Source organism: Pleurodeles waltl, chromosome 9, assembly GCF_031143425.1.
Source record: "Pleurodeles waltl isolate 20211129_DDA chromosome 9, aPleWal1.hap1.20221129, whole genome shotgun sequence".
NCBI lineage: Eukaryota > Metazoa > Chordata > Amphibia > Caudata > Salamandridae > Pleurodeles > Pleurodeles waltl.
In genome coordinates, this window is record NC_090448.1 from 981,133,951 (window position 1) to 981,161,274 (window position 27,324).

The 27,324-nt window shown below is 41.7% G+C and overlaps 1 protein-coding gene across 1 annotated transcript in view; it reads left to right on the forward strand.

Annotated features, from left to right (window-relative positions):
* TGFB3 (transforming growth factor beta 3) overlaps window positions 1–27,324 on the forward strand; it is a 127,564-nt gene that overhangs the window by 70,415 nt on the left and 29,825 nt on the right. Inside the window, exon 3 of the mRNA XM_069208443.1 lies at window positions 17,388–17,517. Coding sequence (XP_069064544.1) covers window positions 17,388–17,517 — 130 coding nt within the window. The remainder of the gene's footprint in view (window positions 1–17,387; window positions 17,518–27,324) is intronic.

Below are 27,324 nucleotides of genomic sequence, written 5' to 3' on the forward strand. Positions count from 1 at the left end.
GAAACAAATGCCTGTCTTTTCTTTCTTGGACTTATTTAATAGAACTCTGTGTAGTTTGCAAGCTTTCTAATGACCTTGAAATTACCAGAGTTTACTCAGAATATATTTTAACTGGAAATATAACTTAGAAATGTTGATATTTCTTTAGGAGTGGTGTCATTTTGAAAGTTTGGTTAAGAAATGTGCTATTTTGAAAGAGTCCTCATTATCCCATGAATTGAGGAGGCGAGTGAGGGGCAGAATATACATTGAGCCTCCAGCCATGATTGACTCAAAAATAGGTGGGGTTTGGAAGAGATAGGCATGCTGTTGGTTTGCATTTGTAAGATTGGATTTGATAACCTTAAAGGGGTGGTTTTGCCCATAAAAAAGCTTAGCCATACTTACTGGAGGGCAGTTCTGAGGGAGATCTTGGGGGTCCTTGGGGGCGAGGTGGAAATGGCTCCGTTGCCACATTTGCTGGGGGCTATGGAGGGAACGGGATTGAGGAGAACAGATCGAACTTTTCTGGGAATGGCATGCCTGGTGGCAAAAAGAGACATAATGGCGAACTGGAAGGCCGGAGCGGCACCGGCATTGACCAGATGGAGACGAGGTATGGGACTGGTGTGTCCAGCGCGAAAAACTTGTGTATGAAGCCAGGGGTTTCCCTAACAAGTACTATAAGGTGTGGTGGAAATGGGAGGCCTCGTGGTGCACCTGAACTGTTTGTGAATTGCATGATCTACTGGGGGACCCCCTCTGACACCCACCTTCGGGGAGAGGATGTCCTCTCCTTCCACTCTCCCCTCCTCCCCCTCTTCCCCTCCGCCTTTCTCTCTCCTCTCTCTCTCTTTCTTCATTCCCCTCTTCCCTTCCCCCAGCACGAGTTAGTACAAGTGCATAATGTATTTTGACTGTAATAATTGTCTATGAGGGCTTGTTTGGGGCTGGTGAGGTGTCCGTCTCCAGGTGCCAATTGGTGCCATGTGATGTTTATTTCATTATAATTTACCTCTTCAATTTGTTCTGTAAAATCAATAAAGTTCTTTATAAAAAGAAAAAAAAGCTTAGCCATAGGGTATATGCAGATAAAAGTGTTCGTCATGATTCCTATCCAAGCCCTTTCTCTTTAGATTATTGGATTTAGTAAACATCGGGCGTTTGAACATCTTTGGAGAAAGCCTCTCTATGTGAGAACCCATGTAAAACGTATTCCACAATCCTTAGGTAGCAACTCCATATATTTTGTATTGAGATTATTGGATCTGATGAATTTTGGAAGTTACAAATGTCTCTTTTTAAATCCAAAATTATGTCGGATTAATAGAAACTAGAGAATCACACCATCTGACTTTCTTCTCAGCGAAAGTCTTGTCTCAGCTAAGGTGATTTCTGTATTTATGACGCCCACAGCACGTTCTAACCTTGTGATGGCCGGTGGGAGCAGTCTCTGTTGCATTTTATGTTTTTTTACAGTTGGGCGATGTGGAGCTATGTTTGAGAGTGATTTTGTTCCTCTGTGCGGCTGTAAGAAGTAGAAAGTCTATGAAATTATACATATTTTTAGACAATAGATATTATTACTTTTATGATTTAGCTGAACACACATGCACTTTATTGTTATATGAAGAATGGCTGCTTTTTGAATAATGTTTAGGCACACCCCATAAGCTGCTCTTACTGTGCCTAACTGTATTCAGCAGTTGTTCAAATTAAGATAGAAAGGTAATTGATGTTGTTTAGTCACAGTCTACGGTATATTTGTTAATATTTTATATGATTAGACTGTTTGTCTTTAGTGATTTTTAGTCTTTGTTCATTGTTTTATATTGATTGTAATGATGGATTATTGATTGTGCTTTGATGATGCAGAATGTTTTATCTTTTTTATGCTTTTATGGTCAAGAGATTGACCGAATAAAGATTGTTGAAAATGAAATGAAATTACTTTCTTTTCTTGACTATTATGTAGAAATTCTGTTGAAGGGAGATGCATTTAAATATATGTATGCTTCATTAACTATATCTTGCTTTTGGTTATTGTGAATTAGAAAAAAAAATCAATCATCTGCATTGTGAGAATTTGAGAATACACTTGCGAATGCCGACTATTAGAACTAAGAGAGATACATGAATTAATAATGGAGAACAAGAAGAATACAGCAAACAAAATACAATGTCCCTGGCAGAGTGGCACTTTCATGTTCCCTATTTCAAACACATTTTGCCTTTTTTTGATTCCTAACCGGCATGTTTTTTGATTTATGCTTGCCAGTTATATGTTTGGCATGTGCATCTCTTGTCCCCTTTTGAAAATGCTGTTTTTAGAAATTACCCACTGTTATGAAGTGTAAGAATGTAAAATGCATTAATATGTGATGCCTCTAGCCTTCTACCATTTTGCCAGTAAACGTAGAGCCTGATTAACAGAGTACGTTTACTGCTTTTCATTATTCACAAACTGCACTTTTGTAGTAAGCTACACATTTTTAGTAAGTTACTCTTTTGAAGGAAGTCTCTACCTCTATTATTTTCTATGGTAGGGTGTTGCGTTGCCAGTTGTTGGCCGTGTGTAGAGCTGGACTTACTTCAAAAGTGTAAGTTAGTACAAAAATGTGGTTTGTGAATACCCAACTTACTCAAAAGTTTAAACTAACTCAAAAGTGTAAGTTATCATTGTAAATCAGGCCCTTAGTTCATTGCTGCTGTGGGCATTTGAAGGGGTATTATTCATGGTTGTAAGGTTAGTTGAAGACTGTCGATGTGTATGGCAGGGTTTACAAAAAAACAGAACAAAATGCATTAGAAAAAAAGACAGTTCTTCCTGGGGAGTTATAGATCAAGATTTTGTTTTAATGAATAAAACATAGTAGTTTATTATTAAATGACATTTTGCCTCATTCCCTGGCTGAAGCAAAATAGTGGTCAGTGACAATTTCATGCAAGACGTAGATACAGGAGGTCAGAAAAAGCACCAGTGAGGATTTCATTGTCACTTGCCTGGACACTGTTTTCCTCTATTGGGAAAATCCAATGTTGATCCAGCAGGGCATGATCCAAGCCAAATTTCTAGGATCACCACTAAATTTGGAAATTAATTCTACTGAAATTGAGTGCATGTATATTAATATTATGTGCATATTGTAAAAATATGGCATTGATCCAGCCCTCTTGGATTCCGGCTGTACATCTTTGCCTTTCCATACGTGAATTCGGTCAGTTTCTCATGCTTTCATTATCCCCTCATCTAGATCCTTAAAGAGTGGAAAATCAGAATTCACAAACATTCAAGTTACATTTTGTGTACATTATTTTTAGGATTTCGATGTATTAAAAAGCGTACATATCTTTTCAAATTAAAAGTCTGGACGTTGCTTTTTGTACCTTTACTTTGTTGAGGTGTACGAGTCTGCCCTCCCTACTCTCACGCTCTCAGGGAGAGCTGCCCACCCCCTCCTGCTACCGAAATGAGATGGAGAGTACTCGTGGAAGCTCAAGTTCCCTCCCTGAAGAAATATTTCATTGAGATTTGGCGGGCGACCTGACGCAGTGCTTGTTGAACTGTGGTAAACCCTCCTGTTTACTAAAGCCCGACAAAATACCTCACATATCTGGCACAGAATAGAAAACATTAAACACTTAATTTTTGTGGGTACTCTCTGGTGGATCAAAATAGTTTACCTTTTGGTAACTGTGCTCTGCTGTCTACGCTTGCATTCTGTCAAGTTAGCTCTATAGTTATGCCCCACCCCCCGTATTGTTCCACCGGGTGTATGTATGTATGTATATATACATACATATATTTAGTTTTAAAACACGAGATTTCATTTTAATCTGTACTGCTTGAAATGTACTTACATTATTACATGCCGTCATTCCTTCGAAGTGCAGTCTCATCCAAACTGCTATGAAACGCAAGTAATTTAACAGGTTTTCGTTTTTTAAAGCTGTACCGAACTTTAGGCTCCAGCCCTGTTTTTAGGAACTTTTACTCTCTCTCGAAGGCCTTGTATCTTTAGAGGGAGCCAAAAGCCTAAGGTGCCTTCTGTCCCCTGTGGAGGTTTGTGTGACCTCTGGCACCTTCCATATTCCTGACTGCTTCTGCAGTTCCCTCAATACTACGTTCTCAATGTCCTGCTAACTAACCTTTCCCCTGCTTTTTTCCCTGCATTTTATTTCTTCGCCCTCGGAGAATGTCTCTTGGCGCATTGTGGCACATTTTTCATCTGCCTAGGTTTGTCCTTGCTCAGCTTCTAAGGTTCAGATTCACTCTTGCTGGGTTTTTCCGTCATTTTGTCCACTGTTCATATTATTTATTTTTAAATGTTAATGTAGCACAGGCATAGCTTTTGCGGACAACGCAACACTGCATGATATAAAGAAAAATATTAAAAAAAGATTCAAGCACAGCCATATTTTCCATACTTGGCTCCCAATTCCGCCGCCTGCTTTCTGTAAACTCAAATACAAAAACAATTTTACCGTTTTCTACCACTAAACATACTCAATATGCAGAAAAATAAGCTAAACGCCAAATAATAGGGACAGCCCTCCAGAGCTGATGTCACCCAAGACACGACAGTGCACCAGGTGCACATAACAGCGACACATACACTCCCAGTGGAAAAGCATCAATAATAACAGTGAAAAATCCTCAGAGAAAAGGACAGCCTCAAATCACATTTAAACTGTAACATGAAAAAAAAACTATATATCGGCCAAGCAAGGGCACCACTGTGCCACGAAGTGAGGCCAAAAGAAGATCAATTCTGTTTGCTCCTTCACACAGAGGAGACATTGACCCCTCATAAAACTTTCACTTCTCACTCAAGTAAGGAGATGATTAAGGTGAGAAGCCTTGAATCTGAGGTAAAAGACCTTGCATTCATTTTAAGCTTGGACCGGCACCAACAAAGCTACCTGACCATGGGATAGATATAATCTATTTACACTGCACCCGCAATCAAACCAGCTTCAGAGTGGAACACATGTCTCAAGGGATACAAGAAATATGGTGAAGACCCAACTAGAAGATCCTATCTGCCATTAGGTAGGTAGCAGCTTAAAGAAATGCACAACCACGTGAGGATCGTCCTCTGGAATGTGTTTGAGCTATTTTAACAAATTAAGATTCTAAATAATAACTTGACAGGCTTTTCAATGTGCTGATACAACGACAGATTGGACTCAATTGAAAAGCACAAGATTTCTCCCCTGAGACCACGGTGTAGAGACCTAGTCCACTGACAGAGCAGGCAGACATTTTTGAGTTACAGGATTTTCGATCATTGAGAAAACCAAAGCAACTCCCTGTTGGAAAGATTACATTTTAAATGAAAGATGGCATGCAGCCCTCAATGTGACAAAGGCATCCTCCTAAAGGCTAATAAAAACTCCAAACCATGCATTCTAATACAATGCCTTCCATATACGATGAAATGGAAATTGCCACCTCCACTGACCAGTAGATTTATCAAGTGGGCGCATAGGTAGAGTGGACAAACGTGGAGGAAGACATTTGGAGAGGAATATTGATGGTTTGAACAGGAACTCTTAATTTTGCAAGAAGAGTGAAACTCCCATTGAGAAGACACAAGTAAAAGTAGGAGAAAGAAATACGCCCTGGTTCAAAGAAGAAATAATGATAGAAAGAGTATGTGTACAATAAATAGCAACTAAGTGTTCGATAGCAGGAAAAGGATCATCAACAAAGGGTGGAGGATGCCTAGACAGAACAAGCCATTGCAAAGAAAGCTCTGTGACAGAATGAGGGAAACAGAGCGAGAGATCCCCTGGTGAATTAGACTCCTGATTCAGATTTTTTTTTTAGACATTCTGGTTAAAAAATAAGACCTATTAGGAACGATTTCACAGGATTGGCAAGTGAGAGGAAGCAGCGTTTTATTGACACAAAGAGACAGGGGGCATCCAGGTTTGCAGCATCTCCAAAGATATTAAATGGTAGCACAATGATATTACAGGAAAAAGTGAAAAAGGAGAAACTCCATCAGAACATGGGCATGGATGGGCCAAACATTGTTGCCCCCCCTGTCTTTAAATTCTGCAGTTCTGCCATCTTCGCCCAGGGTGCAAAGACAAAACTACCATTTACAGAACCTCAAACACCAAGCCCACTAATGGTTGGCAAAATAAGGCCCTTTGACTAACAGAGTGCTTAACTACCCCTTTACAATGGAATTTAGCATAAAAAACCCACACAACATTGGGCAGTTTGCCTCTGGCATAGAGAAGCATGAGAGAGACAGGCCGGAGAAACCCCTCATAATTTATGGAATATGGGGCTGTACTCACATTTGAAGCATTGTGCAAGAAATTTTCCATCCTACACAAACCCTTCTATACATACCTCCAAATCACGCTTTACCTAAAACCACTACTGCAGGGGGAGATGGAAGCGAATATGCTATAATCTCAATAACAAGATTAATGGGACTAATGCAAAAGAGACACATCTTGAAACGTTTGCTGTACAGGAACTATGAAGTGGCCAGATACAGTACAGGTATTACCAAAGAGTAGACCTAGGTGGGTGGAAGAGATAAGCAACTCATTCCCTAAGGAGGACCAGGACCAGCTCTTTCAGACTATCCATTTAACATCAAGTGCACTTTCATGGAGAGGTTTCCAGTTGAAAGGGGTCCCCACACAGAGCAAATACTGGGTAGGAGCCTCGGGAAGAAAAATGCTGGAAGGGATGTTTGAGGGAGGACTAATATTGGCACGTTGTTGGCATGCCTAGTAATAGTGACATGTTGGCACAGAGCAACTAGGATGTTAGAAAAGCGTCTCTAGTATGAACCTTCCCACTTTCTATTGGGATCTCAAACACCAGTATATCTCCACAATAAAGAGAAATAATTATGCTGCATGCTGGAGGCTTGAGCTAATAAATGTTCAGCTATGAAATAGCTATCCATTGAGGCCCCCTCTATCAAGCAATGGAGGAAAAAAATTAAAGATACTAGACAGATCAATGCCCACCACCCACCTAACATCTCTGCTCTTTGTAAAAAGATGTCATATATCTCACCAAGGCCAATGTGACCGCACTGCTTATCGTGAATGACCCTGCCCTTTTCTGTGGGAGCCAACCACACTTCACTGGTTCTGGGGGCCCATAGATCACATCTAGGATCCCACCTTCGAGAGATACCTCATAGTACTTAGGGCACAACAGGATAGCTAATTTAAGGTACCCGGGGGATAGAAGCAGAGGAACGTTAGTGGTGGAAAGGGACCATAAGATGCCACATGCCAGGCTAGCCTTGTCTAACAATGGATGGTCTTGGAGCTGTCATTTATGTCACACTAGTTCTACTCACAGCAATGTAAAGATGACATGCAACAATAATGCAGTATCTCGTATGTTGTTCATGCTGTTGACCATGTTGAAAGGTTGTTATATCCCCTAATTTTACCTTCCCCTGTGCCTCCCAAATCCTACGAACAAGGAGCAGACAGCTTGAACTGTGTCCAACCATTGTATTCTGATCACCACGTTCCTGAAGCACACTGCAACACTTCACTTTTTAAGGATATTTGTTACTATTTTCTGGCTTATTTATCTGCTGCACTTCAAAAATAGACTTCTTGCTTGACTGAGGAAGGTCTTCAGGCTCCATAAGCTTCTATTAAGAATGAATCTGTATCGTTGAAAGTGTATCATCTCTGCAGGAACCCTAGAAAGAGGGTTGTTTCCACTCCAACTTGGCAGAGGCATTTTAGGCTTTGTAATTACAGTGATAATGTTATCGGTAATAGGCCCCAACAGCCCAGCTGATGATCCAGTTAAGAGACCTCACCATGTCTACTTGATGCTCCTGTGCTTCATGGTTCAGTGTGGTTAATGTGACCTCTGAAAGTACACATGGTTAGCGTGAGGTGTCCTGTCTGAAATCCCAATGCTGCTACCAGACAACTCAATACAATCCTACAATAAGCAGTTCTGTTTAGTATCCAGTTTCAACCATACCATGATAGGTTGCCCACCACGGTAGTTTGTATGAAAATCTGGAGATTTCCTAGGAGGATGATCCCTCCGTCAGGACAAAGAGCTGGGACAGTCAGTAACTTGTCAGCAACCTTGGAATGTGAATGACTCTTTTCTAGCTCCACCATCTTTTAATAACTAGGCCTATCGTAAAGCCTTCAAGTTTCTGTATCAAATAGTCCACCTCAGGAGTGAGACTAGTCCGAGAATCGGACAAACCCTCTACTACCTGCCGTTCTCTCGGGTCCATTAAAAAAGTATTTGCCAGTGTTTGGGAAAACCCTAGATTTAGTTCCAAACAATTGCCTTATTGGTTCAGTTTTGAAAGGGAATTTTTCTTTGTAATATATACACTAATATATCATCTGAACAATAAAGATGTAGGTGTGTCATGGGCAGCGAGGCAGGGCGTGGGGGGATGCTCTTCTTATGGATTGAATGCTTTATTAAAATTTCTATAAATGTCAGAGCGAAATAAAAACTATTGTCAATTAAAGCTTTTATTTTTTTCAGTTACTTTGTCTTTGTGAAATGTTTTGTTATTTCATTAGAGCGGTATGCACTTAATTTAACTTCTGTAGTCTCCTCAGTGTGTGTTTACATGTGTGTGTAAAAAGGAGGGCATGATGGTTTTTTAATAAGATCACATACAAAATTAGGTTACAAAAACCCTGTTACATTTCCACACAGAAATGTAGTAAAGTGACACTAATGTTATAGAACATAAGCTAAGAAACATTCAGATTCACAACCATCACCTCATGCACTGTTCATGACATCACAAATTTCAATATTAGTGTTTCATATAGGGCATTAGGCACGCAGTGGCTAGCCTGTACTCACATTATAAGAAGCCTGCCTACGGACAAGTACTGTGCCCTGCAAGATACAGGAGAATATGGAATACAAAACAAAACCTGGAGGTAAGCCCTCTGTGTGACATGCACAGGATTAACCTTGCTTAGTCCCATGGGGCCATATGCATTACAAAGCATAGTTTGTAGCTGCGTACATAATGATGCATGCACCGGGCATAGCCTTAAATTACAATATGTGTAGGCTGAGTACAGGGACAACAGGCACATCTGGGAATATCATCTACAAAGGGGCCTGTGGCATTCTGGTCATAACCTGCACACCTTTCCTTTATATGCACAAAAGGTATGGCTTATAGCCATTTACTTTGCCCACCACAAAAAGGTGAATGTTGGGAAAATCCTGTAGCTGTACCGCTTCCTACATGCATCTTCTTCTGCACAACTCTTCAAACTACCCTACAAGTCACCGTTATTACAATAAATGTAGCAAGCACAGATGCGTAATGAACACTCCATCATTAACTACTGTAATGTGATGAGGGGCATGACACCAGGAAAATCACTAAATACTGCAAAGACAATCAACACAAAATCTGAGATGCCACTTACTTGTGCCTGCATATGCCCAGGTTAATTTGATGAGTACTCATCTTCAACTTCTTTGTACCACTGCAACCCACATCAATTACATCATATTCTGTGGGACTGACTAACATTAACTGAAGCATAACTACAGGCGTACTGATTGTAAAAGTAAATCTGTAATACCAACTATCCATGCAAACACCACAAAAGCCCCCACAAAATAACCTAGCCATAAGGGAATTCCCATTCTCCAGTATTGGATCTTTCATACATTCACTTGCTTAAATATTCCCCATCGTCGAAGTGGGAGTCCTAGGGTACCTTAATAAAGCAGTATATACCAGTAACATAGGCTACAATAGGATTAACAAGTTATCTTAATAGCCTATCTACATCCTTTAAAAAAAAAAAAAAAAGAACCAAACTTCACTTATAACCAATCAGATGAGAGCACCCTCTAGAACACTCCCAACAGAGGCAGAAGCCCTCAGATTTTATACTGCACGTCGGGTGAAGGGAGTCTCCTTGGGATCTCAAACCACCTATTTACCTCACAGAATTTTCCTGAGAAATTTGTTCTGAAGAAGCATTATTTCTTTTTTCCTACTTACTCCTAGCTGGATAAGATGTCCAAGACATCTAAAAAGGACTGTTCAGGGATTGTGAGTCCTTTGGAAAGAAGAGGATCCACTCAGAAGATCCACATAAAAAGTGTGTTTATTGCCTTTATGCGGAGTATAAGGTAAAGGACAAGACGTTAAAGGACAGGGAAGGTAGGCTTTTATTGTGGCTCCAGAATTTGAAAAACAAGGAATATCCTTTAGCAGAGGATGACAGTGAAATTTCCTCTCAGACCACAACTTCAAGTAAATGGAAAAAAGCATAAACAAAACTTTCCTCAGAACCACAGTCAGAGGTCAGTAAGGAATCTAAACATGCTGACACTGACCAGGAAAGGAGGCATAAGGTCCATTCTTCCACCTCCAAATATGAAAGACCTATCTCCAAAGTTAGAGCTGAGCCTACTACTTCTTCCTTGAAAGAATCAATACTGAAACTGTCTTCCCAGTCTGTACCGTCAACGATGAAGACAAAAAAATCTGTCACATCAGAAAAAATACTGTTGACAACCCCGTTGACGACAATAGTGTCCATGACTACAATGACGACATCAATATTCACAACAGCAAGATCTCTGTTTATAACAATGTCACCGCTTCCGACAATGACGATTGTCACCACAAAGATTTTCAAGCGTCTATCGACAGATGCTCTGTCGATGACGGATTACTTGAACTTCCCATCATTGTTAAAGACATTGATGACAAGGAGGGAGTCGTCTGCAAAAACCTCAAATATGGCATCATCGTCTACGACACCGCCATCGATGACACCGTCGACTAAGACACCGTAGATGAAGACAGAGCAAAATACTGTTGACGAATACACCGTTGACGAAGACACCGTCAACAAAGAAGAACAGCTCATCGACGACACCACCATCGTCAACTCCATTGACGACAATGGCAGAAAAACAGATGACGATTCTATCAATGAGCCCATCAACAAGAATTGCAAACATACAACTAAAGGCAATACTGTCGTCATCACAAACAACTGCAGACTTACAACCCAAGCAACAAGAATCTAAGACATATCCATCATAGAATGTAATTAAAGAAGGTATGGAAACATCCAGTCAGGTTCCAGAAACGTTTCCTATGCTATCCTTAATATTTCTAAAAGGAAAGTCAGCAGAATCAAAAATTTTACCAGAGCATACTTCCCAAGTAAAGTACTGCCATAGCCATCGTTACACCTCTTGGATGAGGATGATGAGTCAGATGATGAAGGTCCTTTTGGTGTGGCTAGTAGCTCGCATACGGGTGAAATGCTAGGATTATGGAGATGATGACGATGAAGAATATCAGGGGTACTACACTGCAGGCAAACAGGCAGAACCATTCCATCAGGAATCTCAGGAACAATCTATTCCAGTGCCTACTTCCCTTGCAACAAACTTACAATTTATGTTATAGGACTATAACTGTATATTCTGACTGTCAACTCCTGCCACACCTATAAATCAACGGCACAACCAGAACGCCTATTTCAAACCCCAACGCCTTTACCAAATCCCACTCCGTTACTTACAACACCAATTGCCCCAACACAAGGAGTGACAACCATCATATCACAACCAGTGGAAGAGGACGTAATATAATCGAGGGAAGATAGAGAGAAAGGGGAGATAAGTAACTGAATAAGATGAGTGCGCCGACTACCCCATTCCCCCCCCCCTGCCTCTGGTGATGCCTGTGGATTCCCCTACAGTAGATATTAGGGGATTCCAGAACCTAATGGACAGAGCACCAAAAAGGTTGGAACTGCCACTATTAACAAGGGAGACAGCCTGTTTCGTTTATGACTTCAAGGAACCTGCAAAGAAGTCAGTAAGAGCGATGCCAATAGTAGATTTCATCTGGCAGGAAGGACTCAAGGCCATGAAAAATCTAGCTACAGGGCTCTTCGGTAATCCCACATCTTGATAAAAAATTCAAAGCACTGGACAATTCTCCAGCTTACATTATCGGACAAACAAAACCTGATTCAGTGGTGATGCGAACAGCGCAGCAGTGCTAAAAAAAATCCCTCTGCTCCAATATCATCTCCTGATAAAGAGGGCCGTAGGATAGGCGGCATTGGAAAAATATTCTCAACAACCGTAGCCACTATGGTAAGAGCAGCAAACTCACTGGCTATTTTAGCTCATAATGACTGCCAAATGAGGTCGGACATGGCACCATACATAGATCTATTACCTGATGAGGAAACATTAGAAGCACACAAGATCTTGCAAGAGGGAGAACGCGTCTCGGTGGAGATGATTGACTGTGATGTGTCTACCACAGTATTTAGACAACTAGCGGGGGCTGCAGTTCTTCGCAGACAGGGATGGCTGAAATCCACCTCCTTCCGCCCAGAAATGCAAACAAAAATTCTAGACATGCTGTTTGACGGTGAATCATTGTTTGGCAAGCATATGGATGATGCCTTGCATTCTATAAAGGCTGACCCAGATACAGCAAAGTCCCTTTGCACGCTCGAGTACCGAATACAACCCTTTCGAGGAGCTAGGGGAAGAGGAAATCATTCCTTTCAAGGAGGCTACCAGCTATATAGACAGTATCAGCCTGGACAGACACATTACCGACCTCAGTATACACAACAGCAATACAGACAGCCTCCAACAGGTGCATGTAAACACGGTTCCAGAGGGAAGTTACCAGAAAGAGTCAGAGGTACTTGAAAACAATGACCAAACAAGAGTACCATCTACCTCATCAACATCTCGAATCAGAGGAAGAATATCAAATAATTTCCATCACTGGTCCATGATAACCTCAGACAGGTAGGTCCTAGATGTAATTTCAAAAGGCTATTCCTTAGAATTTCTCCAGAAACCTCCATACACTCCAACAACTATTGAGTGGAAATATCCAATATGATGAAAAAGGGAGTGATTGAGATCATTCCAAAAATACAAAAGACAATAGGATTCTACTCTTGCTTTTTTCTCATTAAAAAATCCTCAGGAGATTGGCGCCCTATACTCGCTCTCCGAAGACTCAACAAATTCCTAAAAAAACAGACTTTTCGCATGGTGACTCATCAGTATTTACTTGATCTCTTGAACAACGGAAATCATATGACAGGACGTGTAGAGGAGAGGACGCCTCTATTTACAGGACGTGTATTTTCATATCCAAATATGTCCAGGTCATCGGAAATTCCTATGATTCCAGGAAGCCGGTATCCATTTTCAATTCAAAGTGCTTCTATTTGGACTCAAGTCTGCTCCCAGAATCTTTACAAAGATGTTGGCTCCAATAGCAGCACATCTCACACAACAGGGAATCCATGTATTCCCATACTTAGACGGTTGGCTCATAAATGCTCCTATATCAAAACAAACGGCAGAAGCCACAACCACCTCCCTTTCACTATTCAGACAATTGGGGCTTACAACAAACTACCACAAATCCCCTAAAACCAACAACAAAGATGACATTCTTGGGAGCCATTCTAGACATGCTAAAGAACAAAGCCTTTCCCTCCAAGGGCAGACAGGAAAACATTAATCAGCTGGCAAACAAACTATCCAGAACAGTGGTTCCCAACCTGTGGTCCGGGGACCCCTGGGGGTCCGCGAAGCCTTCTCAGGGGGTCCGCGAGAGCCTAGAAAATTAAGAAATATTAACAAATATTGACATATTAGGTCCCCAGCTTCCAGTAATGACTCAGACGGGGGTCCCCGGATTCCCATGATGATTCCTTGGGGGTCCCTGGGTTCCATTAATGTTAAAGTGGGGGTCCACAGAAACCAAAAGGTTGGGAACCACTGATCCAGAAGAAAGTCGGTTTCTGTTCGGATGTACAAATCTTTCATGGGGATTATCTCCTCATGCACCCCTTTGCTCCCAAACTGTTGGGTACATCTACGTCCACCTCAGGAACAGATAGACAATCAATGGCATCAGACACAATGCTCATTCGAAGATCTAATTCAAATAACACCAGTTATGAGAACAGCAATACTTTGGTGGACGCAACCCACAAATTTGTCCAAAGGACTAGAATATCTGCAAAAGATGCCCAGTTCACAATAACAACAGACACATCATTGGAAGGCTAGGGTGCGCATCTCCAGGACTTACAGATCTGTGGGAGATGGTCCGCAGAGGAGAAAAACCTGCAAATCAGTCAACTAGAACTCAAAGCAATCACCTTAGCATTAAAGGCTTTCCACCCCACAATAAATCAATCAGCAGTCCTCATAAGAACAGTAAATACCACCAGTATGTTCTATTTAAAAAAGTGGGGAGGAACCCACTCCTAAGAACTCTCTGCTCAGGTTAAAGAGATATGGAACTGGGCACTTCAGCACCACATAACGATCAGGCCAGAACATCTACCAGGAATATCCAATCTCCTGGCAGACTCCTTGACCAGGACCATCATTCCTCATCACGAATGGGTGCTAAATCAACAGATTCTGGACTCTCTATTTTGTCGATGGGGCAAACCACACCTGGGTCTGTTTGCGATGAAGCAGAACAAGAAATGTCTGTTCTTTGCAAGTTGGCATCCCCAGAAAGAATCATGGGGGAATGCATTTTCAATACGTTGGTCAGGGATATATGTCCCCGCTTTTCCAACGATCACATCGATCCCAAAAGTAATTAAAAAGATAAAGAGGGAACCTTGCAGGCTTCTCGCTATATCTCCCATATGGCCCAGGCAATCCTGGTTCACCGAACTCCTGCTCCTCATGGAACAACCTCATCTACAACTCAAAGTAACACCGCTGTTGTTGAAAATGAACCAGGGCCAGATACAACATCCAGACCCAACATCACTACACTTGTCAGCATGGATCCTGAATACAATTAGTTCTTCTGGGTAATCATCCCATCAGAATGCAGAGAAATTCTGTCCAAGGCAAGGGTGGGCACAACAAATAGAACTTATAAGTTAAAAGGGAAACAATTCTGTCTTTGATGTGTGTCCTCCAACATCCACCCAGTCACAGCACAGCCACAGCAATTTTTCCCATATGTGCTACATCTAGGAAAATCAGGATTATCTCATTCCTTAATAAAAGTGCACCTAGCAGCAATTCCTAGATTTTGGCACATCAGTTTTGCTGGCGTCTCTGTGGTCCGCTCACATTATTAAACAATTCCTCAAAGGTCTCCTCAGGACTTTTCCACCAGTTCAAAACCCTCCACCTCTGTGGTATCTCAACATAGCCCTGGGACAACTTATGAAGCTGCCATTTGAGACGATTCACAAATTTGATTTCAAGTATTTCACAAGGATCGGCTATATTCCTAGCTCTCACATCTGCTAAGAAAGTAAGTGATATACAAGCATTTACTACAGACAATGTTATTTTGAGGACAAACCCGAATTGTATTCCAAAAGTTCTGTCAGAATTTCAATCAAATGGACTTGTGGTTCTCAGAACGTTTTTCCCAAATCCTCTGACACCAGCTGAAAAGTCTTTACACTCCTTAGATGTTAAACAATGTATATTGTTGTATTTACAGAGAAATCATCACATAAGAAAATCAGACCAATTGTTTCTGCCATATGGAGGCATTAAAAAAGGACACTCGGTTACCAAACAAGCCAGTGCCAGATGGATAAAGGCTACTATACAGTTTCGCCACACACAAGCCAGAAAACCTTAGCAGGGCAGAGTAAGAGCCCACTCCACCACGGCTGTAGCCACATCGACAGCTCTTCTTGCTGGGTGCCGATTCACCATATCTGCAGAGCAGCAACTTGGTCAAACAGGCATACATTCACAAAACATTATTGCCTGGATGAAATCAATTAAACAGATGCAGCAGTGGGACAGTCAGTGCTACACCATCGCTTTGGATAAGGTCAGTCTCTTTTTGCTATTTGTGTTTTTATAATGAATATATGTTTTACTTAGTACATTGCTTATTAATCTGATTCAAGCATGTGAATCTATATAAGATCCGATACTGGAGTAGAAAATTAGTTACTTACCTGTAACTGTGGTTCTCCAGTATTGGTATCTTTCATAGATTCACATGCGACCCACCCTCCTCCCCCTCAGAGGCTTCCCTTACTCATAAAAAGTTTAATAAGTAGTGCAAAAAAATCTCAGGGCTTCAGCCTCTGTTGGGAGTGTTCTAGAGGCCATTCTCTTCTGAGTGGTTAGAAGTGAAGTTTTTTTTTTTTTTTAATGATGTAGGTAGGCCATTAAGATAATGTGTTAATCCTATTATAGCCTATGTTACTGGTATATACTGCTTTATTAAGGTACTGTGGGACTCCCACTTCGATGACGGGGAATATTCAAGCATGTGAATCTATGAAAGATACCAATACTGGAGAACCACAGTTACAGGTAGGTAACTAAGTTTCTTCCCAAACATGCCTACACATCTGCAATTGAGCAAATCAGGAAGAGAACACCAAGCCAGTGCCATAATATACCTTCAGTACTTCAGGGGAGCGCTTCTGTAGAATGTCAAACCATGGCCCTCAAATCCTGAGGGAAGACTACAGGCAGTACACCCACTCATGGACATAGAGGCAAAAGCTGTCAGATGATACATGGGAACTGATGAAGTCATGATTATTGAGTTCTATGATATTTCTTGTTTTGCACAACTGATTTTGCCCTGTTCCTACCAACCAGTCAGAGAGATCAGCCCATCAGAAACTCTCCTTTTTTTCTAATTTTACTCTGTCCGTGTTAGGTTGAATCTCTCCTCCTACATTGCTCCTAGTTCTGGTCCAGGATGATAACATATGTGGTGGATTAAAAAAAACAAGCTATTGCCTCGCTGCCCTGTTTATGAAATGAAAATAACCTTCCCAAATCTAAAGTACCTGTGTGGTACTTTTCAGTCAAAATTGGCGTTTCAGGAGTAGCAGGCATGACATTTTATTCATATAGATTTTGCCACAGAACCAACACTTAGAGTCATCAAAACCAGCAGCCACGAGCTGTGATAATCCTTACTGTACACGAGCTGCTACTAGGGGAAGAATAGCTTTCATACAGATCCCAGTGGGCTGTTCCTCAGGAAAATCCATAGGCAACCAAAGAAACCTCTAGAAAGAGCGGACTACATGCCCCAACATGCTCTGGGACAGTAGGAATAGAAGAGGGCCTACATTCCCCTTCATCATTGACTCAGACATAGTCTGGAAAATCACGTCTCAATGTGCAATGTTACTACGGTTTTGTTACACAACAATGCACTTTTTCTCATCTGTCAGCTGATGATATAGTACTAATACATATGGCAAGTTTTGAGGAAATGAACACACATATGGTTCTATGTTCGTGTGACTTTAAATTTGTATGTAGCCCTTTTTGAGGAACTGAAGTCCACTGAGGGTTTACAATGTATAAATGTATGATTGCTATCCATCTGCAGATCCTGCGCCCAGATGAGCACATCGCCAAACAACGCTTCATCAGTGGGAGGAGTGTGCTGACCAAGGGCACAGCAGAGTGGTTGTCATTTGATGTGACAGAGAATGTGCGGGAGTGGCTGTTTCGTAGAGGTACAGTATGTTCACATTACCCTTCTCTTCCCACTGAATCACTCTGACAGTCAGGGAGGTGATGACATTGCTGTGAATGATAGTTTCATGTGTTGCTCTGGTTCAATATGAACAGCTACACATGCTTCCAATATAGGAATGTCTGGCAAGGCAATGCTCCGACTAGGACACAGTAAGATCTAATGTTAGAGTCAATGGTGTAGCACAAACGGCTGCAGTAGAAACAAGGCAGATTTATTACTAGACAGATCATTTAAGGCTACAAGTGACCATCAAAACATTTTCATCGCTCAAGGAGTATGAAGCCCACATGCCAAGAATGTTGATTAAGGGCAAGTTGTCATAAAAGGAGACCCAACTCAGCCTCAACAAACTGGAGTTGAAAGTTGGCACTGCAACTTTGACAAAAAAATCTTCACAACAAAGCTGTGCTAATATGCACAGACTGCATGACAACCAAGTATTACATTTGGAATCAGGAAGGCACCCACACCCCTCAGCTGTCCGAAATGACTCAGGCAATTTGTCATTGGGCCTAGTGATGTCACATACATCTACTGGCAGAACATTTGCAGGGGGTGAGCAGAGCAGCAACTTCACAAATCAATATTAATATTCTAGAACAACAGTTTAAAAACGGGAGAACCCACTGACCGATCTGTTTGCCAGACAGAACAAAGAATCCCAAAGTTATGCTAGCAGGTACCCATAACCCCAGTCATTGGGAAATACCCGGTGGTTAGATTGGTGAGAGCCCTTTGCTTGCACTTTCGTCTCACTACGGATGATAGTGTATGAAATTAACAAAATGTGTCAAGCCTGCCTGACAATGATTCTCATTTCTCTAGCAATGGTACAACAGCCATGCCACTTACCCGATTTTCAATTGTCCATCCACCCGTTCTGCAAACTTCCCAGTCAAGTAGAATTGCATACTGTGCAACATGGTCACCTTTTAGATCTCTGGCCAAATACTATCCTTTTTGCAACTTGAGACTTGAGATCCTAGACTATGGGTATCTCAATCTCCCTGGCAATCTGAGTGCAGAGTTTCGTGTTGTAGATTCACATCACACGACCCACCTCCCAGGATTCAAGAAAGTAGTTGAATCATACACACTTATTGTCAACACATGCACACATACAAACACTGACCGTGACAAGCTAATACATGCAAGGAGGTACCAAGGTAGAGCGGTGAAGTGGGGGCTGAGAGGTGCCAGAGAAGCTAAGCACAGTGAAGAGAGAATGATAAATGATAGACGCGGCAAAGAAAAGGCAAGACACTCAATTAGAGTGAGCACATTTAAGGAAGCAAGAAAGGAGATTGTAGTAAAGACGAAAGGGGAAGAAATTTAGGATGAAGGAATTAAGCAAGGAGATGAAACTAAAGGTGGAAGGAAGGAAAGAAAGCACAGTAAATATGGAAGAAAGGGGTTGTGGAAAGTGTAAGGTAGGATGGAATTAGGAAGATGAAATTAAAGATAGAAGGAAGGAGATAAACATCAGGATTCCTAGTATTTCTGGAGCTAGTCACTGGTGCACTTTACACATGATACTTGCTATAGAAAACATGCAATAGCACAACATAACCAGATTATATAGAGGTTTCATGTCATAGCTTGAAGAGGTGAGGTTTGAGCTTGTGGTTTCAGAGTTTGAATGCCAGACACAAGAAGCCCTGCTTGGCAGTTTTGCTGTTATTTGGTGCAGAAATATTCAGAGTTCGTATTAATTGCCCTCGTTTTTCCTTGTCCCACAGAGATGTTTAGTTTTTCTTTTAGGTAAAAGAACTGAACGAACATCTGTGTGCATTACATACAAAAGGTAGTAGAGCACCCTTAGCTGTAATCAGATGTGTCACAATAAAAAGTGGTCCAAGAAAACATGTTACCATTGGTTTGAATAAACATTATACGTGAAATAAATTATTCAAAGTTTCAAATAAAAAAAAACACATTTTAAAATGTTTACTTCATTTTGTAGTCAGCCAATCATCTATTCAGTGAATCACAAAACTACTTAAATTATCTCAATTTAACAAAGAGTTCAGCCTTCTAATCAACAGTTGGTATAGTAAGTAACATGGAACTATGTTAAGCTAACAATGTATCTTAGATCCTGATCCATAGCATCCATTCAGAGCATCAACGACTCCAACAGTGCCTCGGTCCGGGATCGCTTAGCACCCCTTTGCCCACTTGCTGCCATGCTGATTGATCTTTGCAGGCAAACACCACTATAACCACCCTCACACAAATTTGCAATGCTACAAAGCACGCTGCTAGTCGGGCACCAGAAAACAACTGCCCAAAGGTCTAGCAAACCTGGAGCACAGGAAGGACTAAAAATGACCAGAAGGACTGAAAAATTACCAACACCACCCACTAAAGCAGTCTCACTGGTAACTCCCACCAAAGTCCCTTAGAAAGAAAACACACTGCCAGCAAGGCACCGGAAACAACTGTCCACAGGGTATGAGGCCCAGTGAAACAAGGAACTTAGGAGGAAGAACCCAGCAGTGACACCAGCAACACCAACTAACTCAGTCAAGAAGGTCCAATGCTGCTAACGCCTCTCACTAAATTCCTCAGCCCACTTTCAAGGACAGCACTTCCAACAAATTCACTCCCTCACCTGCAGCACCAGGGCCCCTGCCGGAGCCGCCACCAAGCCAAGCTCTGGTCAGGTGAGCAGAGCTCAAAACCTGTGCGGCTCCCTGCAGGGCGCGACTAGGCTGCTGCAGTGTCCAAAAAATGTGCAGAGCACAGGCGGAGCGTGCCTGGATCCGCAGAAATTGAAATAAAAGGAAAAAAAGATAAACATTAAAAAAAAAAATTGGCCTGTGCATTCAAAATTATCCTGGGGTTGAAGCAGAGATCCAACTGCCATCGGCGAGCAGCAGAGAAAACCCGCTCGCCAACCATGACCCCTTTTATGAGTGGGGTCGATGTGCACATTTCGTGTGCATTGCCGCACTGGCTCTTCTTCCAATCTCCGAGCACTGTATTAGAAGGCCAGAGACACAATGCATCCCCACCCCACACCCATTGCCCCCAGCCTGGCGTAGATCCTCCTCCATATGTGGGGGCTCCTCAATATGGGGGAGCCCGGTGCAGTCAAAGACAAGCCCCTGAAAAAGAAAAGAATTACTAACAACTCTCTGAAATTTGTGCAGACTTTCAAAAAGCATGTCCCGCAGTTACTGACAATACTATGCTGGTATGTTTGTTAATGAAGAGATGTGTTATCACGGATAAGTCTGGCCACAGTGGTCATCAGCCACTCAGTTATGTCATGTTAGTTATAACTTTGGATGCCATTTAAGTAATTTCATCTTATTCGCGTGCCCTGCCATGTGATATCCTACAATGTCATTATTGGATCAAAGGTCTTTATTTACCAGCAGTAGCATCATTATGCTAATTAATCATTTTGAATCCTGATAAAACATAGACCTTCTTACAGAAGATGAAGAAATGTTCCTTGCCATAGGTTTCTGATGCAAGCATTCGATCAATACATCCCACAATATTTTATGAACAAGATGTTAACTGTGAACAGGAACCAAGGGAAAATCTCACTGACAAATTTAAACATAACACTACAATTGTGAATCTGTCTTAGATTTGAAGGATTAAGGCATTGAAAGAGACCCACGGATAGTCACAAACAGCTTTCTATGTAAGAGCAACAAACAGCTGTACTAATTCACATCTGAGTAATTTTGGAATACAGAACAAGTGATTTATATAGCAACAATTATCTCATTTCTAACTTCTAATTTTTGGCAGTCGTGAACTGAAACCCAGTGAGTTAACATGACTTTCCCAAGATGAGAGAATGTGGTTAAGCGAGAAAGCCAGAATTAGAGTTTATGGCCCCCAGAGGCACAGTCGACAGTTAAGCTGCTTTGTGACCTCCTCTGAATACATATCGTGCATTTGCCAACCAGTTCCTCCATTTGTCTACTCCAACAATCTTGGCACATAGACTGTTTCCCTGTGTGCAACTATACAGCTGTATCTAGTAGAAACCTAACCACAGGGATGCAATGGGAGAATATATTTGAGCTGGAAGTGGTATTGTCTGGAGTCAGAACTCAAGAAGTGAGGGCAGATGATGCTAGGTTGTTCATGGTGGACAAATATGGGAAGGTACGCTGGCAGCGAAAGGGGGTTGGGCAAGTGTCCAGGTGGTAGGGCAGCAGAGAGAAAAGGAAGCATGGTTAGTCTCCTCTTCATCTTCTGCTTGCACCTTAGCATCCAAATAATTATCTGGCTGAGAGGTGTTATTTGAAGAGTACAGACTTCAATTTCATATTAAAATGGAGGCACAGTCAGTAATCCTGGCAGATTTCAGACCAAGTGGAATTTCAGACCATAGCAGATGATGTGACATCTGGTTTTCTCTTTCTAGCATGTCTGGTCCTTGTTTTGGCACCACTGCAAGTTTTGCACATCTCTCGGAGGTACTGGTTTTAGATACCAGTTAGGGTTGGGGGCTGCTTTGACTGCCTTGATGACTGTTCAGTAAGTCTTGAAGTTGATACAAGCTTTAAGAGCGTTAAGAGGTTGCCTTGCAAAAACCGCTTTTCTGTTTTTTGTTATTTGTGGGTAAATCAAAGGATATCAATGTATGACACGGGTTAATATCAGCTTTCAGTTTTCTTATAGTTTCTGTTTACCATGTTGACAAAAATTGGAAGGGTCTTCAATGTAAAATGGCAAGAACCCTCTAACATACTTAAATTAATTTGCAGAAAATTAGCCTGTATTAAGCTTGTTTACATTGTCTGTGCTTGTCTTAAAAAATTTACATGGATTCAGCTCTCCTGCACGTATGTCCGACACCCTTGCTGCAGCTACAAATGTTCAAGACTGTCTGGTTACCTGGAAATCTGGAAATGGGTGGTGCATGAAGCTAAGCTAACCAGGCTGGAATCTTAAGTCCTGATGTAGAGTTTGGTGGATGAGTACTCATAAACGCGAAGGATATCCCATCTGCCTACAAGTACCATAGACTATAATGCACTCATAATATGGCGGACAGGATATTGGCCATGTTTTAACTTAGTATCCCATCTGCCAAACTCTAAAAACGTCTCTTTTTAAAAATAAACAAATGTTATTAGTTTTAATAAAGGTGCAGCAACACAATAAAAATAAATATTGCATCCAAAATTAGCACCCAACCGTCCCCCATCTTTAGAATGAATAAGTTACCCAGGCCAACCACCATCCCCAGGTTCTGTTTCCATCACAGAGGGCAAACCCTAGTACTCTCACCACTTGCCTTAGATTTTACTACATTTCCAAGGGCAACCCCTGGCATTAAAGATTGGTTCTTCTTTCGTGGCACACCAGTCCATGCCGGATCTTCAAAACTTATGATTAGGTGGCCTTGGCAACTGCCAGGGATGTGCAATAGCTCTTTTTTGCCACTAGAGCTGCGAGCCTCACAAATGTCCTATCACCCCTCGCAACATCAGCTCATCCATGAGACCTAAAAGGGCCATCTTCAGGGTCAAGCCTCAGACATGTCCAATATCGCAGGCAGGGTGACACCTATACGGGTCCAGTAACAGGCCATCTCCGGGCACTGCCAGGTTGGGTGGAAAAAATTTGCCCCAGGGGATGAGTATCGTGTGCAATTAGGATCGGCAAGAATGCCCCTAAGTAAGTCTCTTACTCAGCAAGTACGCTAATGATGAATATATATTTCACATTCTATAAAAATAAGGCTTTTCTAGAATAGCACATCACTGGGAATACTGGCGGTTTTTGCAAAAGTAAAACAGTATCTTCAGTGGGTGTCAAAAACATACTCCTGTTGCTTCATCAAACAGCTAACATTTCAAGCATGTTCAGAAATCCCTTCTCTCCATGAAACGAAAACATGAAAATAGTTCCAGGTGTTATGAAACTTCCTTAAACAGCAGTTGCAAACCAGTGTAACAGAAGGATTACTGCTACAGCCTTCTATTCAAAGTGGCTGGAAACTCCTCAATGGAAAGTTTAAAGGAGAACATTCCTGAAGAAGTCGGTTTTACAGTAATGCCCATGCAAGCATCATAGGCGAACCGCTTGCACGGAGATTACGCTAAACATTCATCAGTTTTTATTCTCTGTGACAGAATTCTTTGAGGTCGTTAAAAATAATCAGTACAACAGTGCAGATGTTGTTTCTGCACCATACTTGAGGGATTCGCATGATTATACGTTAAACTCTTTGTTTCTATAATTATACAGCCGGTGCACAAATAGTGATCTGTCTTTGTGTGTGGTTGCACCATTACAGTTCATCTCTGAGACATAACTCATTTTAAAGCAGTGAAACAGTCCAAGGCCTCCCTGTCCAAACTCTGCTAGTCTTAGAACTCAGCGCCTTCAGTTCTTTGCAACAACTTTGGTGGTACCTGCCCAGGAATGTTGGCACTGGCAGGAGCAGACTTGCCCCACCAAGCGTCTCTCCGAGGTTTCGAGGGAGTAGATGACCTGAAGTATACATTTTTAGGTCTACAAGCAGCGTTAGCTGCCTTGGCAGCCAAAAAACAAAAATAATGAAATCTCCGTACATTTTCACTCACATGCAGTAGCTTTCATGCATTCCTCTTCTTCAACTGGTCCATGTAAGCGCCATTCACATTTTACTTTCGTCCGCTAAGCTGCAGCTTGGGGCAGTGGGTCAGTCTTCTTAGTCAATTGGTTGCCTGGCACTGTGACTAACAGTATTTTACCTGATCACAAGTGCCCATGTGGCAGAGGTGGCACACTTGGGCTGAAAGCCCTTTCCTTTATTTTTTATGTTTCTCAATTGTTTTTGCATATTACATCTATTTTCACAAAAAATAAATAAGTAAGCAAAAAATGTTGCATGCTTGCCAAGGCCAGGCCTTTTGATTTTGCCAGTGCTCGTTATTGTAGAGTTTCTTGGATGTTTTTGAGATTTCAAGGTCCCTGATGGTAAAAAAAAAAAAATAGTATCAAAGAAATGAAGTACAGTGTCATTGCCACTGCACCTAAGGTTTTCCTCAGCGGTCACCACGCTAGCCCAATACCTAACCCCTGCTCTTGAACATAAAAGTGAATTCATCATGTACTTGGGACAATTAGTGATAATAAGCTTCCACTTAAAAAAATATTACAATGGTAATTACAGGACTGCTACCATTACACAGTCTAAAGCTATTTTCTCTGGTCTTATTTCCATATCCAGCAGCAGTGTCATTTTTGATGAAGAGATGCAACTACTGTTGATCTTTCTTGGAGGAGTCTTGTCTCAATTTTTTTCTTTATTTAAATTTTTGGAGATTCATTTCTGGAACCCTTTTTATTGGTAGGTAGAACAGTCATGCCTTTTGCGACTGATTCTGAATTTGTGTATTTGAAATTATTTAGTATGGTGTGAACACAGGAGCGGCTTGCAGTGCTTAATAGGGGCGGCGCGGGGGGATTAATTAAAATTTAAAAAATGCACCTATATCGTAGCCGCCACCATCGCACTGCTCCTCTCCTATAGGCAGGCTGCAGGCACAGGTCCCAGCCTGCTCCGCGGCCAATCCTGACGTTGCTCAAAGCAGCGTTAGGTTTGACTGGGAGCTCTCCCAGGCAGACTGGGAGCCTGTGCCTGCTCTCTCCAGCCTGGCAACACAGTGCCAGGATAGAGAGAGGCTACTGTGCATGTGTGCTTGGCTGACCCGAGACAGCCGGCCAAACATACATGCGCAATGAGGGTGAGTGCTCGTCACAGCCCGTGGCCCTGCCCCTTTTACTAAAAAAACGATAATAAACATAGGTCATTACCATTTTTTAGTGAAAGGTTTGCAGCTGCTGGCTTGGGGGGCAACGCTCCTTCGCCCTAGCGGAGGAGCCGCACCTGTGTGAACAGCCCTTAGTCGGTTTCAGTTTCTTATTGAATATGTTGTCCACTCAATCCATATGATTTTTTATTACTTTAGTTTAGTGAGCCTACTTTCTTTCTTTCTTGATAGTCTTCACCAGGGTATTTTAGGCGTGGAATACAATACAATGCTATTCACTACTTAGGTACATCACAGGCAGAAGCAGCTCAGTCTTCCTGTACTTCAGGCATGGGCAGTAGTATAGAACCTTACTACTCACCCAAATGTACTGAAAATACAGTCCCCCTCTCCAGTCGCACCTCGCTTCGATCAAAAGGAGCGGGACGGGGCAGGTGTGGCGCGCAGGAAAGGGGTCTAAAATTTATTAAAATTCCATTAAAAAAATAAAATAAACACTTACCTTTCCCACATCGTCCCACGCCACGCTCCTCTTCCCTGCAGGCTGCCCGCAGACACAGCCTCCCAGCCTGCCATGCGGCCAATCCTGTGGAGGCTCTCTCCAGCCTGGCAACTGTGTTCCCAGCCGAGAGCAGCAGGAGCTCACGATTTTTTGGCCTTCAGTAGTTAGGTGTCTGGAGAGGGAGGAAGCAGGTCAGATGCCAGTAAATAGGGACTTCCATGTTGACCCCGGAGACTCAACTGAAATCAACCAATCCCTTAAAAAGGATTACAAAAAGCTACATTCTCTATCTCAAAATTGTTTTATGTCGGAGCTTCTTTCACTCAAATAAAACACCCGGAAAAAAGCAGTTAGGGGGTAAGGTTGACAGTTAAAACTCATTAGATGGTAAGCTAAGAAAACAGTACATGTGGGAAATAATTAAACAAAAACAATCCTTTATTACAGCTCAGGGATAAAGATAGGTAGTTTATTTCCAAAGAATTATTATTCTGTCTTGAAGTAAGATGATAGGTTAATAAGAACAAAAATGACATCATAGTCTTAGTTAAGTCATGTATAATAAAAATTCTGTCATTTAAGGACAACAAAAGTGCTAAAACCAGACTGAGAATCTCACACATTCAGTCCAGGACAGTCCTGATGTTTTTTAAGTCTGGACTAGGAATAAAAAGATATACTTCTGACCGGAAACACGTAAGCCCTCCAAACTTCAATCAGTAGACATCATGTCCTGATCTTGAATATATTGCTCTCTGCTGCAGACAAGCGAGCTGAAAGGATGACAGTATTTCCTCTAAAGTCAACATTGAAAACGCAGACCGGTCTACACCATTCATTGCACCAATTGCTAATGACTCTTTGAAAGAAAACATTAAGCCAGCTGCTTCGAAGCGCTCATGGAATCAGCTACTGCTGGATAAGTCTTCTGTGGACATGCCGGGCCCAGCTGGTTGCCACCCAATTGCTAAGGCCCATTTTGTAAAGATACTGAAAAAACAGAAACCATTTACACAGCATAATGATGTTCGACTTCTCATTCATTCAGCACTGTTAATAATTCCATCCTGCTGCTAGGGAGATTAAGATTAATGTCACGAGCAGACCACTGAGACTTTTAGCTGGTTTAGCTTTCACAGGATCAAGTAACTAGGGGCTGTATGAATGTAACGGAAGCACCCACCAATTCCACTGACTTGCTTCCTCGTAATCATTTTGCAGGGTTCCTGCAATATTTGTTGTCTGAAAGATCTGTAAGTTTCTGCTATCAGGCTGATGAAAACAACATTTTTTATTTAAGGGGATTTATTAAGGGAATTCTGGAACATTTAATAATCATTATTTAACCTCAAATAAATAGATTGGTGGTGTATAAAATGCCAACAAGGCCAACCTGATGGTTCCTAGTCCAGAAATTGTATTAGACAAGGTAGAACCAGACCATCAATAACTGTGGAATAGACATTTCCGAAAGACAGCCTTGGGAATTGCTCTGGAACCTACGAGGTCAATGCAGCAACAGATAATCTCACCCTCCAAAAGC